General features: G+C 40.6%; 2 protein-coding genes and 1 long non-coding RNA gene across 4 annotated transcripts; 1 reads left to right on the top strand and 2 right to left on the bottom strand.

Annotated features, from left to right (window-relative positions):
• Positions 1 to 1391: 1391 nt before the first annotated feature.
• LOC132983582 (uncharacterized) lies at positions 1392 to 1971 on the top strand. The gene is made up of 2 exons (XR_009674851.1): positions 1392 to 1525; positions 1777 to 1971. It is a non-coding gene; the product is annotated as an uncharacterized LOC132983582 (long non-coding RNA).
• On the bottom strand, positions 1776 to 9508 carry rpz4 (rapunzel 4). Its single transcript, XM_061049947.1, has 3 exons — positions 9348 to 9508; positions 5014 to 5076; positions 1776 to 4873 (listed from the first exon to the last, which is right to left on the bottom strand). The coding sequence occupies exon 3, from the start codon at positions 4845 to 4847 to the stop codon at positions 3675 to 3677; it is 1173 nt and encodes a 390-aa protein (XP_060905930.1). The 5' UTR covers positions 4848 to 4873; positions 5014 to 5076; positions 9348 to 9508; the 3' UTR covers positions 1776 to 3674.
• Positions 9509 to 9726: 218 nt separating this feature from the next.
• LOC132983578 (uncharacterized) lies at positions 9727 to 14612 on the bottom strand. 2 transcript variants are annotated; one of them, XM_061049946.1, is made up of 3 exons: positions 14397 to 14612; positions 13876 to 13929; positions 9727 to 12882 (listed from the first exon to the last, which is right to left on the bottom strand). In XM_061049946.1, exon 3 carries the CDS (start codon positions 12813 to 12815, stop codon positions 11634 to 11636), a length of 1182 nt encoding a protein of 393 aa, XP_060905929.1. In that variant the 5' UTR covers positions 12816 to 12882; positions 13876 to 13929; positions 14397 to 14612; the 3' UTR covers positions 9727 to 11633. The 2 variants fall into 2 exon arrangements, with proteins under 2 accessions (XP_060905929.1, XP_060905928.1); XM_061049945.1 differs by lacking the exon at positions 13876 to 13929 and having other exon boundaries at positions 14397 to 14610.
• Positions 14613 to 20596: the final 5984 nt, after the last annotated feature.

The raw sequence follows: 20596 nt of genomic DNA, 5'->3' as shown, positions 1-20596 counted from the left end.
GTCTTGCAGAGCGACTTTTAAATATTCTACCCTTTGTTTTAAAGCTTTCAGGAAAGGTCAGAGGTCACATTTAGCTTTACAGTGTTGGCCTTCAAAAGAATTAAAGCTTCAACTCTACAAACAGGTAGCAGCTAATTTTGATTTTATGACAGGAAATAAGAAACCTGGCAACAAAAAGTCAAAAAAGAACAGCAACGATTTGGCATTTAGGTTTAGACATAAGTCATACACACTGATCAACACCCTGTGGTTACATCTCTTTACTTCATGTCTCAGGATTTTCAGAAATGTTGGCTGAAAAAATAGACGACCAAATTGACACGTTTGTTTTCCTCTGCACTTGTTCGTTTTTGTTGCTTCACTTGACCCGTCAGTGTGACTGCTGTGACATGAGTCTTTATGCTCAAGATAGAAAAGCCACAACCACATAATTATGGAGCAGTGTGGGTGTTTCCAAAGCAGCTAACCCACATATCCCTTTTTTCTCTTTCTTTTCTCTAAGCTGTAGGACAGTTTGGTGTCATCTCAGTGATTCGTCGCTCTGTTTCACCTCTCTGCTGTGGAATTCGTTTTTATTTCTTCTTCTTCTCTTCCTGGATATTAAATGGAAGTCTAAGTTGTTTATCAGCACATGTGACATTTGAACGGGTGTGGCTAACTGAAACAACCTCTTTGTAAGTTACATAACAGTGTCCACAGTACAGTACAGTGTTTAAGCATCAGGTGAACCACTGAAAAGAGCATCCATGGAAAGTTTCATTCACCATGTCATCGTGATTATACCCTGTATTTATGGTTATTTTTATTTTGTATTGTATCCTATTTAAATTATTTAAAGGTAGAGTCGGTAGCATTTTCTAAAAATATTAAATATAGACTGATACAAAAGTAATGCCGCTCAATCATCACGTATGGGCGTCCATGTGAGGTGGTGACTGGGTCTGCAGAGACTCTGTCCTCTGCCTGGATTTTCGATGTTTTGGTTGACTCGGGACGTTTTTGGGTGGAGAGTATGTTTCCTCAAGCCAACGACAGAGACTAAGGCTAGACCAGTTGACAACCACTGCTCTAACAGACATTCCCAATTACTGTCATTACTGTTAACTGTTAAAGAATAAATAATATCTGAGATAGGTATATATTAGCATATTGACCATAAGTCAATATTTTGTTCTTCTGTATAGTAAAAAACACACTATTTTGTTTTAGTTAGGAGTTGATTACCACTTGTGAAGATGTCCTTTCTTACACAGGTATAGTCTCATTTTTAGTTAAATCATCACTTACAGTATAATACAAAGTACATCAGAGGTAATCCTGCACCTAGGCTAACAACCAGAAGCACTGTAAATCATTAAAAAAGATGTAAAAAATGTGTGTTTAGAAGATTTATTACAATCATTGCTTTGGTGTACCAATGAGGGTTTTCAATCTGAGCAGTTTACAACCCAACTTAATATTACAGAGCAGTGCAACAACAACACTTTCCACCAACAGATTTAAAGCAAATATTGGGCTTGTTTTGGTCAAATAACCTTTGTGAAGAAAGTACAATTAGCTGAAGACATAAACAGGTCACAAACATGGAAGAGACACATCTGCCGTGTAAAAAAACACAAACGATATGCTAACAATCAAAACAGGTTAGTGGTGTACAACTTTAAAAACAGAGCTCTTTGTAGAGCTGACACATTTGAGCTCTATAAAGCAACGTCATGTCAAAGTCAGATTAGGCATTATTTGATCAAAATATCTTAAAAAAGAAAGACCCACCAGGGCACTGGCGGCAGTTATGTCAAGCACCCCATGTACTGAGGCTGTGGTCCTCGTCGCAACGGCCATGGGTTCGAATCCGACTTGGCGATTTGCTCTGTGTCATCCCACACTCTCTACTCCCAACATTTCCTGTCTCTCTTCAGCTGAATAAAGGTGATGTCCCAAAAATATAACAAAAAAACAAAAATGAAAGAACCAACCCAAGACCTACATTTTCCAAAAACTGTCTATCGCTATATGAAAGTAAACCTTCATTTAAAAGCCCATAATAAGTAGAGATGAAGGTTTTGAGCAGGTTAAACATTCCAGTTTGTGTTACACAACCACACAGGTCAAAAGAGAATAGCTGTGCTCGTTATCGGTAAGTAAACAAAGAGTTGCTGTCACTTAGCCTTAGCATGTTCACAGCATGATCAGGATGTGCAAATAAAGTTTCAGTTCACTACAGCAACTTTGTGTTAGGCCTTTTTCTTTTGTGCTTTCTCCTACTTTCTGTTCGACTGTGCAGCAGGCAGCAACATTTTTGACTATTTCTCGCAGGTTGTTATAAAATGAAACCGACATTATGTATTTTACAGTCTCTGTAAATGTCTGCAGACATTTTCTCTCATGGCTTTGAGTCCTCCCAAGGCTGAGGTCACTGCTTATCTCGACCAGCAGAATATTATCTGTCTGACAGCTGGAGTCTACTTCAACAACTTTCCCAGCATGTCCCACTCTACGAAAACAAACCCACCAGTATGAAATTCAGTTGTTGATCTTTTAGCAGAATTTCTCAGCATTGTCAACTTGAACAATTTTATGTTGACTATTTACCAGTTTCTACAAAATAGAGGTACATGGGAATCAATACAGACTTGTCAAAGTGGTACGTTCATATGTGTTGTGAGAGAAAAAAAGCCATCTGTTTAGAGCAGAAAGCTCATTATTGTCAGTTTAAGAATCTATTTTATAGAGCTTCATTGTATCTGTATCACGCACAACCTCCGTTGATGAAAACTTAAGCCAGTGATGAAGTGCAAACATCTGAGTGTCCACTTGAGCTTACTGCAAAAGCCAAAGAATCCCAAATTTTTACAGGAGATATGAACACGTTTAGTGTCTGGTACAAAAAAAATCTATTTGGTATAAATTTCCTGTACATATTTCCTGTTTTTTTAATGGTAGAAACTCTTCAGGGGGTGATGAATTTTTCTTAGAAGTCATCCAATTAAATTTTTTTAAGACCAAGAATTATTCATAAATTGAGAAATGAGTGACAAAAGGGCCTGTAGTAGCTGTTTGCCAGGAGGCTGAAAGCCCGCCTCAGCTCTACCTCTTTACTTGCTTCTAGATTGATCAAAAGCTAGGTTGAGATAGCACTTCCAATATGGCGATTGATGGCGCAGTTGGCTTCATAATGCCTCCACAGAAACCAATGGTTGGGGTCACCGAGAATACATCCATATTTACGTACATTCAATGGTCAGTACAAAACACATCTAATGCCTGTCTCCCCGACATTAGAGAGGGATCACTCCTCTGCTACTTATCCTGAGGCTTCTTCCATTATGTCCCCCGTTATATTTTTTGGGAAGGGGTGAGTTTTTCCTTATCACAACTGAGGATCTTTTTTAATCTAGGGTGTCAGTGACTGTGATTCTCCAAGAGGATATGTTCAGAAATTGGGCTTGATAGATACATTTATCTTGACTTAATGTATTCCCACTAATGCAAGAATCATACTGTAAAAATTCAGGTGAGAAAGAGACTATTAGAGAGATGAAATTAAGGAACACACTGTGTAAAATGCCAAGGCCGAGTATAGAGGCAATGATAGACTGTGATTATCTGTGTAAATATGAAGAATCCTACAAACATTAAGGAAGTGATTTTTGAGAGTTTTTCAGTCTCAAACTTCAAGCTGAGTGAATGCAGACGTAAAGGGGCTTATGCTCCTCCCAGTAGTGGAGCTCGTCCGTGAAGCTCCAGGAGCAGGCCAGATCTTTGCTGATTTTGACTGTATGGACCACGCAGTCGCCGGGCAAATTCTCAAACAAAACCTCAGCCAGACTCACCACCGAGAGTCTCTTCTGGCCCTGGACAAGCTGCTGGATTCGATTCTTATCCACAGGCTCGGGCGAGGAGCAGTAGGACACCCAGATGTTCAGTTTCTCGTCCGATGAAGGGACCTGGAAGCGACTCTTCCCAGTCGGGCAGTGGAAATTCTTCTTTTTGTTTAATAGGCCTGAGGGGGACCTGAATATACGCACAGACCACCCCACCCAGTCATACTTCTTCTTCAGCTTCTCTATGATAGTATCGGCAAGCTGCTGGTTGGTCAACTCTGGATGGTCTCTCACCAGTCGACGGGAATCCAGCTCCGCTTGCTTGGGGAAGCTTTCAATGCAGTCCAAAATGACAGCGTTCATTTTCTCCTGGACAACCTTCATCTTCTCGCCCCATTCCTTCAAGAGTGCATCCTCCTCGTCGTATCCCTTCAGAGCGGCGTGGCCCAGCAGAGCGATGAGCCCGATACAGAAGAGCTTCTTCAGTCGGGCACAGAAGTCCTCCACCGGCCGGCGACTTTTCTCCTCGTAGTTCAGGGTGATCTCCAGCACCGATTCCCCGGAGAAGTTATCTCCTGTCACAGAGTTGTACAGCGTGTTAAGGTTTTTGTCACCGCCGGTTTTGCCAAAGTGGTCCAGGAATAGCTTCTTCTTGACCTCCCGAAACTTTGGTTTGGCGTTGAGGATGTCCATGTACTTTCTGAACTGGTTGGTGATGTTCTCCTCAATTGGGAAATACACAGCATCCAATCCGCTTCTCTTAATCTCGTCGTTGATCCGCTGAATCTCCTCTGAGACCACCTCCAGGCGGTCTCGCACCCTCTGAAACTGCTCCTTCATGTATGTAGCCTCTTTACTTTCTACATTGTCCAGAGCCAGTTTAACGATCGGAGCGGCGATGGCGAAAACTGGGAAAAGGTCGCCGGCGATACTCGCAACCACTTCGGCTCCCTGTTCAAACACTTCCATCACAGTTTCCACCATATCCTTCTTCTCTGATACGAGCCTCTGTAGTTCTGCCATTGTTGCTGCTGTGTCTCAGACTGATTCTGACAAGAGAAAAATATTGAAATGCTCTGAAACACTCAACAAAGGTCTGATGTTTAAAGCAAGTAAAACTGCTCGAGTAACAGTGGAAAAAAACTTGAGACAGTCAGAGTGTTGGACAGAAATGTTGGGTTTTACTTACAGTTCTGTTTCAGTGTTGTTGGACTGTGACCTTCTCCCTCGCTTCTCTTACGACACAGCAAAACTGATAAGGAAAGAGACAAACACTCAAGTGAGCTTCAGTGCTGGCTGCTGGCCACACCCAGTGAGCAATGAGTCAACTATGCAGGAAGCATTCAGCAATGCTCTGTAAAGGTCTGTAAGTTGAATGCGTGTGTTTGCTGTTAAAAGGCTCTGAAGAAAATTTAAAGTTGATGTTACAGGTATTATGGGAAAGGCTTCATAAAAGAACTTTATAGCAGGAAAAGGCAACAAACCATGTCTCTTAGTGTTGAGTACTGAATGACTGCAAACCAAGCTAACATACAAGGATCACTTAACTCAAGTTAAAAAAAGGTTCTACTGACAGAAACGTCAAATATTTTACTAAAGTATTAATTATTTTAATGAAATGTATAAGTATTTCCTGTCAGCCTCAGTGTGTAAACGTCCATACTTAAGCTTGTTAGCTTAGCTTGGCATGAATGTCTACAAAAGAAGTTTAAAAACAACAAAATATTGTTACAAGCAGGTTGTTGGACTTTTTAGTGAGCAGTGCCTTCACGAATTAGGTTTTTTATTTGTCAGAATATGTTATCTTTTTGGTAGCGTCAAGCTAGCTTTTCTCCGGTGTTTCATGACTTTCATATAACCACCTAAAGGAACTTTAATCCGTATATATCGAACAATCCTTTAAACACAAATTACTTCTAATGCAGCAATGAAGTTATAAAAGCCGCAATATATTCTATTCAAACTTTGCAAACACCTTGTATTTGTCACAAACAGTCTGTAGTTAATCCACTTGTTAAGAAGTCTGAAATATCTTTAACTGGATTGTTTGAATTTTGGTTTCAGTGGACATAACATAGAGAACAAAGGAATTAAAGCAACATTTGTCATGGTCTGGGTGATTGTTGATATGAAGGAAATTACTCCTCGTCTTGCACAAAGTCTATTGGGTTTGGGAAGTCTTGATCAAATTTCAACAACTCCTCCTTCAGGTCAGAAAGCTGACTTTTAGAGCAAAGCAGATCTACTGCCTGGGCATGTTCAGGCATGTCTGTTTTCAAAACTGGAAAACAGTCATGTGGAAATCGGTGGAAATCCAATTTTGGCACAAAATATAGGTACAGTCATCTCCTGGCTTCACAAACCCAGGTCTCATGTAAAGAGTCTTTCACCACGTGTTGTCATGGTCTGACCTTCAGGGTGTTGTTAATGTGCAAGTTTCAGATTGTGACTGAAGGAGAAGCAGCAGTGGTGGTTTTCCTTAGGCCAGCGCTGTCAATAATGGAGCAGCAGCCGTGGGAAGTGATTAAGCTGAAGAGGTAAAACTTGCTGGACAAGGGTGCGTTTTTCCAGTGAATCTCAGCAAGTTACCACGGCAACAAGACAATGGAAAATAATCTGTCAGCTGGTCTCATGTCCCTCTGCTGAGGTCTGCTCTGTGGGGTTTATCTGACTAGACTGCAGAGGATTGCACTGAGAAGGGAGAGCACCCATTTCTCAGCCGGACATATCACACACCTCTGCAGCAGTTACACACACCTCCATGCATCCAATGACAAAGGAGATGTTTACACTGGGGTTAATATTCAACCAGATAGGCTGCTAATGTTTATGTCTGATGTCTATTTAAAATGAAAGAAATGTTTTTTTACAGTTTGAGAGGTATCGGCTTTGTTGCTGAGAGTTGGTGACAAGATTGATTACACTTTTATGTTTTTCCATTTAATATCAAGCTATAATTAGCATCGTAGTTAGCTTAGCCTTAGCTTAGCATAAAGTGTGGAAACAGAGGTATCGGCTAGTTTTGTTGTCCTGGAAACAAGAACATAAGCTTATGAAAAGACATGCACTGTTTAATGTAGAACCCCAAGTGTAAAAAAACACCACATTTTCTTCTACACTTGTCTTACATGCCGCCCTATTTCTTGGCAGGAGGCGGGGGTCTCATAACGACTCCTCACGCAACCTCCAAAAAACAGCTACTTGTCTTTTAACCGTATTTTTTATTCTGTAGATTGCAACAAAACAAAAACTTTTAATTAGTGTGTTTAAGAGGTTCTGGTAGTTAGGTATTTTGAATCGTTTAACTATTAAGCCAGCTGTTCACCTCTCCGTTCAGCCTTTATGCTAAGCTAAAGCTCTTTGCTTAGCTCTTTAGATTAGAGTAGAAACAATATTGTCATCCACTCTAGGCAAATTGCCCAACTATTTCTATAACCAAGCATCCTCACAATATACAATATAGACCATTAAGCTTGGTAACTTATCTGCAAAACGTCCTTTAAAAACGTCTGAACTGAAGCAGCAGTATACAGGAAACTCCATCAGGATGTCAGAACATTTACAGCTACTGTATCTTATTTGATTTGACCGTGCTAAAACTGTGATTCCTGTTTTCTTCTGATGTTCTCTCTCTCTCTCTCAGGGTCCCAGGGGTTGTGTAACTGCAGACTGAGTGCATGTAAAGCTCCTTCATGTAGGTTAATCTAACTTAAAAGTTCTGAAAGAAATCAGATTTTCAGGAGACAAAGAGCTGGATGTGCAACTGCAGTTTGCATACCAGAGATACTGTTTGAATGTGAGGCTGTAAGTGAACAAGTCTTGTTTATATTCATATATATTTAATATTAAACATTTTTAATATACCATGGTTTAAGTTTAATGCAGTTTACAGTATTGCACTAAGGTGCTTAGCTCAAGAATTTCTATGTTATTGTCTTTTGCACAATATTTTAGAGAGAAACTTTGAACTCCACTACATTTATTTTGAATTGCCCCCCGGGGACAAATAAAGTTTTTTGAATTGAATTTATTTTACAGCGATTGTTTCAACTCCCACTGTAACCTTTCATATTCATATTTTGCATCCCAAAATACCTAATAAATAGAAGCATCATCATCAAAACTGACAAAGTGCTTACTTGAGGACCTCCAGTAATTTACCTTTTACGGTTTCAGGAGGGACATGCTGCAAACACAAGTACAGTGTTCACATGAAGACCAGCAGACAGACACAAAAACTGAGTTATAGATAATATGCAATTCACTTTTGTTTATTTCACTTCATTTTTTGGTCATCGAAATATTGAACACACAATAAGTAATCACATAAGGTAATTTCTTTTTACAATATCATACAGGCCTATTATGTACATAAAAACACGACATTTACTGGTTTGATTTCATGATTTTTTTTTAAATGGCAATATTTATCGCAGAAAGAAAAGACATTGCAATGTCAGCTTTTTCAAATATCATGCAGCCCTAACACTGACGCATATGTATTCATTACATTCAATCTAAATTCGTCTCTATGTTTTTTTTTTTTGTCACAGAGGACCCTTATCCCTGCTGCAAAACATGCTCTTTGTTTTTTTTTTTACAGTTCATGGCATAAACTGGTAACACTTCCTGGTTTTTGTGACACTTTAATATGAGTTTGCCTCTTGATATGAGCTCTTGTAATAAACACCGGACTGAATAAAAACTATGTAAGCTTCTTTGAAATATGTTGATTTCCTCATATTTATCTAGAATAAAATTACATAATTTGATTCATAAGATGAAGTGGAAAGGGAGCAAAAACATGTGCATGCAGCCATCTTATTTCAACACAAATCACAGAATGGCTCTGCAGGAGTTTAAATGGCCTAGCTCATGTCTCAGTTATATTATGTAGCCATTGCTTCCTCTAAACAAAACGACCCCCCCCCCCTCCTCCCCCGTCCCTCTCTCTCTGCTCTACCAGCTGACCACTCAGTCTGACCACCGAGGGAAGGACTAAACGATCTGTTAATGCGCCCTCTTAATGGCACACATATCGATCCGTCCGTGTACGAGTGCTCTAATTGTATCAGTTTGCAGCCAAAGGACAGAGAGGCAAACAAACATCGCAGGTTAACACCGCAGACCATGTTCTTGTTACAACAAACGCGTAACGCCTTTAAAAAAAAGTTTGGCACTTCCTGTAAAAAGTGGAGCGGTGGCACGAAAGCTGGCAACCAACGCCCATAGAGTACACAGTTTTTGTTTAAAGTGCACTAAATCCCGCAGATTCATCTTATTACCCACTTTGCTGTATTAAATGAAGCTGTGTTAACGAAATATGTAGAAGTAGCCTATTTGACGTTTTAACAGCAGCACTGTGCGTCATGAGGGAAAAAAAGATCGATTATGTAACAGCAGACTGGAGTGAAGTCGATGAACTTGAATCGATCACTTCCTATTTAAGTGTCTTGTATAAAAACGGAGTTCATATTAATGTCCCTGTCCACTATGAAGCATTTGAAACAGAAATGGACTCACCTTCCAAAGTTTACGGAAGAAATACCCAAACTTCCACACTGTTTGTCTTCCTATTGGTCATGTGGCTCTCGTGTTACAGAGGAGAAGCACACCCAGTCACACAAGAAAAAAAAAAAAAGTTGGGTGGTAGACAAAGAAAAAAGTTTCGAGCTTGATATGCAGCTGCTACCTGTGGCGTTTATTATAACAGTTCAGCCTCAACCCTCATAGTAAACAATGGCGTGTTATTGAACCTTTATTTACCCATGAATTTAGGAGTGGAAATATTGTCAGCAAAAACATCAAAACTGAGCCTTGGCTTTAATAAGTGTAGTAGGTGTAAACAAGAAGAGTGCATTCATAATATTGGGGTGGTACTACCAATGATGACAGAAATATATTCACGTTTTGTTTAGTTTATTGCAAATTAAAGTAAAATAGGCTGATAGACTATACAAGATTCCCAAGAAGGATTGTGGACAATTTGGGAAATAGCATCACAGCTATATTGCACATAAAGCAGCATTCATTTATTAACGTTTTATTTTATTTATACACATTTATATCTAGGAATGGGAATAGAAAATCATCTGCAATGGTACATTTTTCTTCTGTGATCCAGAATAGACTATATTTGATGCACATGGCTATTTTTTTTTAGATCGATACAGCCTAAATCATCTGCAAAATCAATGGACAAAATAATCTCAAAATGGCAAATAAATTGTTTGTTGTAACGATAAACCACAAGCAGAATAGTTAATTCACTTTCTTGATAAAAATTAGATAAGAACAATGTCACATAGCCTATTTGTAAGCTACATGTGAAGCTTCAACCAGGACTAGGTTAGATTAGTTTAGCTTAGCATAACTGCAAAAACACAGGCTCTGCCCAAAGGTGACAAAATATATTTTAACACAGAAAATAATTTAATCTTATTTGATTTGTTAAATCAATACAAATACTGATGTTGACCTTTTGGTTTTAGAGGGGATTGTACGTATGTCAAGACTTTGGAGAGTTACTACTCCGAGAAGTAGGCTAGTCTTACGCAATGCAGATGATCAAACAAAAATAGGGAACTTCAGGCTACGTTTACTCGAGAATGATCCGCTGAAAATGGGAAAAAAGTTCCGCATTTAGACAACGCCCTCCATAAGGATCCACAGAAATTACTAAAAACGCTGTAATATACATGCCAGACCAGTAGTTGTGGTGTGACTTTCTAATAAAACGACACACACATGTGCACATACTCTGTGCGTAAACATACAAAAATGGCTAATGAAACAAATGTGACCCTAAATTCACAAACAGAACTCAGGAGTCTGCCATTGTTGTTGTAGTCCACTTGCTCGCTTACAGCTGTTGTCTTGACTGTAATGCGCTTGTTCGTAAAGTCTCTGTTTGCAGAGGAACAGCGTATTGCACGACGAAGGAAACGGTGAAACTTTCTGTGGTCAGGCACCCAAAACCCCATTGGTGTGTAAACGAACATACATAACTCTGCAAAATGTTACAGATTCTGGCAAAAATCGTAGTCGTGTAAATGTGGCCTTCTATCTATTGAAAGAGGAATTTTGTCATCTTTGGATAGAGCCAAGCTAGCTGTTTCCAGTTTTTAAACATAGCTAAGTATCCCAAGCTAAGCTAACTCTGAGGACAGACTTGCACTTATCACCTAATGTAACTCTTGGCAAGAAAAACAACAACCCTAGAGTTTGAACTGTTGTCTTACAGTCCGTTGAATTTCCTTGTTCTGGATCCATTACAGGCTTTATAGAACTATGAAGAACAGCATGACCAGTATTGTGGCTAAACCAAATGAAAATTCTTGAAACTGCATCACAATTACACAAAAATCAGAAAACAACCTGACTTGTTGATTGTTTTACAGCCTTGACACAATAGTCTGCTACGCCAAGAGATCTTAAGAGGGATTACATGGATTAAAGAGGACAGGTACCTCAGTATAAAAGTAGGCAGCCAAAAACATTAACTCATCATCACTGAGACACTTTGACAAAGCTGGCATGGAAATGTATGGCTCTGAAATTTCTACACCCTGAAGCTGCTATATAACCAACAAAGGAAAGATATATATATATATATATATATGTAAAAGCATAAAGAGTCATTACAAATAAGGCCATGACTCACATTCAAGATCCTGTAGAGAGCAGATTACGCTTGAAGACAGACGACATTCATGAATTGGTTTCTAAATTTAATGGACATATGTCCACTGGTCTCTGGTAAAAACATTCATCGATCTGTATCGCTCCGCTTTTTCTGTCTCTATGAGTCTACTCAGAGTGGATGCACAGGTGGGCTCTTTTGTGTTTTCCATAGTAGTAACAATCCTCATGGAAGTTGTTGGACTCAACCACCTCTTTGTAATGGCTGACAGCATGGACCAGGCAGTTGGGGAAGCTGGTGTTCAAAGAAAGAGCCAATGCCATCATGTTGCCCTTCAGCTTCCTGGCCTCGATCTTCTCCTGGATCTGATTCTTGTTGATGGGCTTGGGGTCGACACAGAAAGAGACCACCACTTTGATCTTGTTCTTGGTCAAAAAATCAAACCAGTTGGTTCCCCCACTTCCATGGCACTTCTTTCCTGCCAGCCAGTTGAAAAAGAAGATCCTCTCCCGGTTGTTGAAGGCCCTGATGGACCAGTTCACCCAGTCGTATTTCTTAACAAGTGAATCCAGAAGAGTTTGGGTGAACTCTTGGTTGACCGTGCCGGTGTTCTCCTGAAGGATGTGCTCCAGGTCCATCTTGGCTTGATCTGGGAATTTCTCTGTACATTCATCCACAGCTGCTTTCATTCGGGTCTCAACGTCCTCCATGCGATCCTTCCACCTCTTCACCATCTCCTCCCCCACCACCCCTTCTTTGAGGGCAGAGTGGCCCATGACGGCGATAATGCCCACCACAAAGAGCTTCTTCAGCCGGGCGCAGAAATCCTCAACTGCCCTTCTGCTTCTCTGCTCTGTGGTGACGACGGTTTCCAGCATGGGGTCTCCTGAGGTGTTCTCCCCTGTGACTGCATTGTAGAGGGCGTCCAAGTTCATGTCGCCGTCTGTGTTCTCATAATGGCTGAGGAACTTCTCCATCTTCTTCTCTTTGAACTTTGGCTTGGCATTGACAAAGTCCTGGAACTTTTCATACTGGCTGATCATTTGTGCCTCTCGATCGAAGTTCTGCTTGTTCATTGACGTCCTCTGCAGCTCCAGGGCGATTTTATCTATCTCATCCTGGATCCCCTCGAGTTTTTGGTTGACCAGTTCAAACTGCTGAGTCAGGTAGCGAGCCTCTTTGCCCTCTGGATTACTGAGTAACTCAGCAGAAGCAACAAACACAGCCTCCAGCACAGGGTGAAGCTGGCCCACGGTGGAAGCAAGCACCTCTGAGGCTTGCCCCATGATCTCCACGCCTTTCTCAATTTTGTCCCTGTTCTGCACGATCCAATCTGCCACGTTGTTCATTGTTGTGTCGTGTATTTCACACTAAAATATCAAACTTGTGTTTCACAGCCAAAGACTTTGCTGGTGCCTGAAATAAGAAGAAACATGAAACCCTTTTAAAGTTCATTATAGATGAATTCTAAGACATTTAAGTGTTGGTGCTTGATCTTCATTTTTTAAGCAAATTCAATCAGCTGACATCAAGTCACTTTTTTCTCACAGGACATTTTCCTGACAAACATAACCCTATAATAAAGCAAACGGCAGGTCATGTCGGCACATGTAGGCATCCAGTTTCATGCCGCACCCTCACAGCTTCAGTTAATGACAGGGACTCTTTTTTTTTTTTTTAAGCCTTGGTGGCATTGAAACAAATCAAAAAAGCTCATGAAAGTACACAAAACCAGACACTCACCGATGTTAATCCAGAACAAATATTAAACATGGTGTGTGTACAATTATGACGTGGAGTATTGTGCAACATTGCAGTACTGGTCCTTTGGGATATCATTTTTTATTGCTCTAACAATAGCCAAGACCCAAAGCAAACACAGATGTTCACAACATGGTAGAAGAGGGGGATTTACGTGGTAATGATAGTATGATTTTCAGTAAAAAAAAAAAATACTGAAGAAAGATGACCTAACTCATGGCTTGTTCCCTGGAGGCCAGCTCAGCTAAAGGCACACCCAGGTCTGAGAGAAGAAACCCCCACCATTGCACTTGTTCAATAATGAAATTGCAATCCTCATTACGGACCTATCTAATTAAAATATCATGTCTTTTGAAGTTTGTAAAAAAATAAAAAAAATTCTAAGGGAAATAGAATATAGACTCACCAATAACTGCTGCAGTGATGAGATCAGTGGTGTCATTTTACAGCTTTTCCTGTCTCTGCACTAATTGCTTTTACTTTATTCACTCACATGCCATCAGTGCCTTTTATATGTTTTTTTTGTCATAAGAACCAGCTGATGCCAATAACAAAAAAGTGCATCATTCATAATTTGTCATTTGTAATTACACAACCGAATGAAATTTCATTCTAGAAAAGAAAAAAAAAGTGAATAAAAATACTTACTGATTAGTTATGTTGCCTTGTGCTTCAAAATATCTCCAACAAAAAAAAGTTGTCCTTTTGGTTTTTTTTAAGACACAAAAGTGAAATATTTTATGATAGAGTTTGAAAAAAAGGCGAGTCCCCCAGAGCACTTGATCAAACATTGGTCCACCATTTCAGAGTCAGTTTTTCAGAGCTACAGAGCTTTAATAGATACCACATACGTCAGCCCTTAACAAGACCACATCCCCAAGGGACTCATTTCTACCTCTGGCATTTCTGATGAATTTGGGATTTCACTTATGTAGAAATTGAGGTCTTCTTTCAACTTCCAGTTCCTCAAAGCCTATAATAAATTCTAATGAAGACCAGTTTAAAATAAGGAAAGAAAAGCTGAACAGTGGACACCAAATCTTGAGCTTTCTTTCTTTCTTTCTTTCTTTCTTTCTTTCTTTAAAGGAAAATTAAAAATATGTTAACTGGATAAAGAAGATGATGGTGATAAAAAAAATAATGTAATCAGAATGTATTTTTTTACTCACCTTTCTTGCTAAATATCCAATGGGCTAGAGTCCAGTTATTCAGTAGTCCATCTGTGCCAGTGAGCGCCAGCCTCCTTTGGATGTATATATAGCCTCTCTCTCTCTCTCTCTCTCTCTCTCTCTCTCTCCTGGTGTCTGTCAGTCTCTCTTTTGTGCACTCCCCCTTTGGAACTCCTCCATCCCGTTCACAGCATTCCTCAGAAACCCACTCAGAGGGATGAGGGGCCGGCACTGACACAGATAACATCCTGTAAACACTCCCCGTGCAGGGACACCATGCACCATGGGAAAAAAAAAAAAAAGGTTTCTCCCTGTCTGTGCTTTAGAGAGAGAGAGAGAGAGAGAGAGAGGGAGAATAAAAAGTGGACCAGTTGCAGTGGGGTTCAGCAAAGTGACCCATGAGGACAAAACCCTTTTTGTTGTCCCTGAAACCAGGCTGCCATGGTTACTGCACTGGTTCCTTTAAATACGAGCTACCCTGCTCTTCGCTTAAAGGCTGAAATGAGCTTGTTTGCAACACGTCAAGAAATAAAAAACATTATTCAACATGCAGGCCAAGACTTTACTAAAATAGTGCTTTAGCTTTGCCACTTTTCTCTGAATCTGATAATTAGGGATGGAAAGCGATTGGCTGCTGGACTCATGCATTGCAAAATGGGATGACATTTTGCCGTGCAGAGGAGGCACTCTCTCAGAATCAGTCCGTCACAGAGGAGCCCAGTGAAAGAGCGTCTGTGTTTCACAGGACTCACCATGACAGTCAGCGCTCCCTCACGGCCTTTGTGCTTTATAAAGCAGGCAGTGACATTTGCACCATGTCCAACCATGAGATTAAACAGCTCGGGAACAGCAAGTGAGGGAGAGGAAGACTGCAGCGAGAATGATGCAGGTCAGCCAAGGAATAGGAGAGTTTTGCGAGCAGGTCTGCCACCGCCAAGTTTCTGTGTCGTCCCACTGTCACATCTCACACTTGACTTGTTTGTGCGCATCCAAAAGTGTATCTTAGCTTTCGCAGGGAGTCAACAATATGTGGCGTGATGTGTGGTTCATGCTGATGCTGGTAAACACACTGTAGAGGGCCTGTACGTGGTGTCACTCAGCTGGAGGACCTCAATCACTCTCTATCCCTTTTGTGTTGTGTTGTGTTTTGAATTCCAGACAAATCTCTCCGAACATCTAAATGTCTTTGATGTTGGCAAAGATCTGCAAGAGCTATTATGGAGTCTAGCTGCAGCATCAAGGGAAAGTGTTGAAGTTGCAGCAAAGTTTTGCCTTTGTTGTTTATGGTGTTAGTCTCTCCAGGTGGAAACATGAGTGAAATATTTGAGGTAATGAACTCCAGCTGAGTGGAAGAGGGGGGAAAAGCTTTGTGTTCGTAAAGCTGTGTTGTCTGGCTTTACTCAGCGTGCACAACTCAGCATGTTACTGAATGTCTTTCATGGTTTTTTGTTTTGGTTTCATGCTGGTTCCCAAGGGCGACATCTACTGGATCAAAAAGTCACACATTGATTCTTTAACCATGTTGAAGACCTGCTCAGAAGAAGTGACAGCACCAGTTAGTCGAACAAACTGTACATTATCAGTAAGTAGGCAAATATAGTCTATGACGACGAATTAGATCCTGTGTTAATTTTAATCATCTACAGAACCACCCAGACCTAACAATGTTTTTATTGCAGAGGTTTCAGCGTTTTTATCACATTTTATTTCTAAGTATGATTAAATCCTTGTTTTAGGTGATTTTAACATACATTTCTGTTGCCCCTCTCAGTTCCTCACAGGTGATTTTATGGATATCTTAACCTTACTCAGGCAATACAGGAACCCTCTCACTCTAAGGGCCACACAAAGGATATCTGTGTGTCAGACCACAAACTGGTTTCATTCAGAATGGTTTTATCTCAGCCACCTTTTATTAGCAAGGCACCTGTCCGCAGCAGGGTTTTTAACTCTACGTCTGCTAGCAAGTTTAAGGAGCTTTTTATTTCTGTCTCTTCAACTGCCTTTTACCAAAATTTTAACACAGAGGAGCTGGTCTCCTCTTTTAATCTCACCTGTCAAACTGTGCTGGACTCTGTTGCTCCCTATAAAGACAAAAAGACTAACAGAGCTCCACAGCCATGGCTAAACGAACTGACTCAGGATCTAAAAAGAGACTGCAGAAGGAAAACATCGAAAATGGAAAAAAAAACAGGCTTGCATGTATTTTATGAAATATGAAGAGATACAATGAAACAATACCAAAAGGCAGTTAAAGACGCAAGAGCAGCATTTTCTTCTAATCTGATTTTAGCCAATTATTCTAAAGGTTTTAGAATCAATCACCACCCCCTCCCCTTCTTATTTTACTGATCCTTCTCAGGATCTGTGTGAGAAGTTTTTAACTTATTTTACTAATAAAGTCAAGGACATTAGGCTACAAATCATCCCCCCAGACCGTATTTTAGACACCAGCAGGGAACTTCACAGTTATTTTAGCAGTTTTGAGCCGGTGTCCTTGACCTTTTTATCTGAAATTTTAACCCACATGAAATTGCCACAGCCTTGATTTTATTCCCACAACGTTTCTCAAAGAGGTTTTTAACACAGTTTTATCCATTATTAATAGTTCCTTGGTGGAAGGTGTAGTCCCCTCTGCTTTTAAACATTCTGTGGTCCAACCACTTTTAAAGAAACCCAACCTTGATCCCACTGATTTGAACAATTTAAGACCAATCTCAAAACTTCCATTTTTATCAACAGTTTTAGAAAAGGTGGTTTCAACTCAACTTTTATCTTTTATAACTGAAAATAACCTCTTTGAGAAATTCCAATCCGGTTTTAGAGCTTGTCACAGCACAGAGACCGCCCTCCTCAAGGTAACCAATGATCTTTTTTTAGCAGCAGATAGAGGGGAGGGCACAATTTTAATTCTTTTAGATCTTTGATACTGTTGATCACACAATTTGAATTGATCGTCTCAGAAAATGGGTTGGTTTAAAGGATACTGCACTTAGCTGGTTTTACTCTTATCTTTTAGAAAGAACCTTTGTGGTCACCATCGATAACTACTCCTCCTCTACATCTAACATTACATGTGGTGTACCGCAAGGTTCGGTTTTAGGTCCCATTTTATTCTCCATTCATATGCTGCCTCTTCGCCAAATAATTGAACGCCACAAAGTCTCCTTTCATTGTTATGCAGACGACAGACAGATATACCTTCCTTTGAGACCTGAGGACGCTAGGAGCCTAGCTGCTGTCAGAAACTGTCTAAACGATATCAACTGCTGGATGGCACAAAACTTTCTCCAGCTGAACAATTCTAAATCTGAAATCATAGTATTCAACCCGCCAAACTCCACTCATATTTCAAGGAGCAGCCTCGGTCCCTTATTCGCCAATGTCCAACCCACCGCCAGAAATCTAGGAATAACATTTGATTGCAATCTCACCTTTGAATCCCATATCAAAACAGTTGTCCGATCATGCTTCTTCCATCTACGCACCATCTCCAAAATTAAAACAATACTAACCTTGAAAAGATCATCCATGCCCTAATTTTCTCCCGACTTGACTACTGTAACTCCCTCTTTTCCGGAATCACAAATAAGTCACTGTCTCGCCTCCAGCTAGTCCAAAATGCAGCAGCTAGGCTTCTTACTGGTTGTAACAGACGACATCACATCACTCCAATTTTAGCTTCATTACATTGGCTTCCTGTAAGTTTTAGAATCGATTTTAAGATTTTACTCATTACTTTTAAAGCATGGACGGGGCTGGCTCCAAGCTATATAACAGAGCTACTGACACCATATAAGCCAGTAGCTCTGACTGCGGTCTTTGATCCCCAGGTGGGGGCCTCCTGGTCGTTCCAAAGTCGAGACTAAAACTAAAGGTGACCGGGCCTTTTCCGTCAGGGCCCCTCGACTTTGGAACGACCTCCCTGAGGAGATTAGACTTGCAGATTCTTATGTCTTATGTCATCTTCTTAATGTCTTTTCTTACTGTTTTTTTTCTATTTTTATCTTCTTTTACTTCTTACTGTCCTTTTATTTATGCTCTTATCTCATGTTTATGCTCATATCTTAACTCCTCTTATGTTTTAACTTGGTAATTTCTTATCTTACTTACTTTGTCTATTTATGTTTTATATTTATATATACTTTTTATTTTTATTAATATTATAGTTTTTTTTGATCCTTTAACCACTTGTTTCTATTTATTTTACTGCTCCTACCTTCTTATCGCTGTTATCTTTTTATTTTCTTTTAGCTCTTTCAGTTTCTTACATCTTTTTAAATATTTGGACCTCTTGGTCTCAGCTTGTGTTGTTGGGTTCTTGTTTTGCCTGGGTTCTTATAATGGTTCTTGTGACGGTCGGGTGTCTGTTGGGTATCGTGCAATATGGGTTCTTTTCTGTTGAATTGTATTTAATTATTTTTAGTATTTTGCATCTGTTATAGTCTTACTGTTGTTAATGTTCTTCTGTGTTCGGTTTAGCTTGCTTTGTTCTTGTTTTTGCTGTTTGTCAAAGCACTTTGTAAGCCTGTGTTTTTAAGAGGTGCTATATAAATAAAGTTATTATTATTATTATAATAACGAGACTCTGTAGCCGTTTTCACATATGCACTCCGGATAATATCTAGATATTTACAGGAGGACTTCTCCGGAGATTCTCCCGACCTCCCTCCGGGTAGCCAAATCTCCAGAGTTTTTCAGGAGATTTCCGTATGTGTGAAAAGGGTTTGTGAGAGAAAAAGGTGATACTGTAGGTGGAGTAACATGTGCTAACCGACTTTTTCTTGTATTTGTTTTCCATATATCCACTCCTCAGTGTATCAAAGGATTGCCTCACAAATAGAAAGCAGTTAGTGGGACAGACAGGATTAAGTAACCGTCATGCTGGATTCTGGCTGACTCCCATGGGAAAAATAAATGAGGGCAGGTTCAACAGGTTCTCTGAAAACAGCTGAGCTGTACAAAAGAAAACTTTATTGCGGTTTAATGTTTTTTCAGTTGTGTGATACTGCCAGAGGCTCACAGAAGCTGGGTCCTGCATGTGTACATGCAGGACATGTCGGCACTGTCACGGGTGTGGGAAAACAAGGAGGTGGACCCAAGTGCAGAATAAACTAATAAAACTATTTAACTATTAAAAACAAAAACTCTCTATCAAAATGTCCAAAATGAGAAAATCCCAAAACTGATAAACACTGATAAACACATGAAACATTGACCTTCAGGAGGACGGCCAGGAGGCAGACCAAACACAAAGAGTAGTTCAGGTGGGCGTCCGGGATGCCAACCAAACAGGCAGACCAGTTCAGAGGGGAGGCCAGGAGGTCTTGGTCTGGCCTCCCACAGGAAAACTGGAGACCACAGGACCTCTGACGAGCACACAGGAGTGTGCGGAGTTGGCAGGGCCTCCGACAAGGGTACAGGTGTGGACAGAGTCAGCAGGACCTCCGACAAGGGTGCAGGAGTCGCCAGGGCCCCTGAAGAGGGCGCAGGAGTGGGCAGGGCTGCCCACGGAGACACAGGAGTGGGCAGAACCTCCCACAGAGACACAGGAGTGGACAGAACCTCCCACGGAGACACAGGAGTCATAGGAGTGGGCAGGGCCTCCCAAAGAGACAGGGGAGTGAGACGGCGCTCTGCCGGAACAGGGGGCAGATGGCGCTGAGACGGAACACAGGGAGGCTGTGGCTCTGAGGCACAGGGAGGCTGAGGCTTGAGCTGGAGCCTGGGTTGAGTCCTGGGCTGAGGCTCGGGTTGAGGCAGAGACTCTGGTGTGCTGGGCAGTGGAGGCAGAACATGGAGACGGAAGCCATGGTGGCCACTTCTTTTTCTCTGGCCTCCTCGGCTACCAGAAAAAATGGCCAAGTGGGTGCCAGTCCAAGGAGACTGCTCTATTATTGCAGTGCTCCTGGCCAAACTAAAAATATCTTGGAACTACCTGGATCCATTCTTTCAAAAGTTTCTGCTGGGTCCATTTTAGGTCAGTTCATTCTGTCAAGAAACACAAGAAACACTGAGGACAACTACAAACTAAATCATGAAACACGAAAGACACACAGAACTCAAGATTCTAACAAAACACACTAGAACACAGAGATACACGAGGATAATAAATGACAAAATAAAACAGATAACACTGAAGACAAAACTAGGAAACCATCAACACTAGGAAACATTAACACACAAGGGAAACACCAGGG

Source organism: Labrus mixtus, chromosome 11 (assembly GCF_963584025.1).
Source record: "Labrus mixtus chromosome 11, fLabMix1.1, whole genome shotgun sequence".
NCBI lineage: Eukaryota > Metazoa > Chordata > Actinopteri > Labriformes > Labridae > Labrus > Labrus mixtus.
This window is presented reverse-complemented; position numbering and strand designations above follow the sequence as displayed.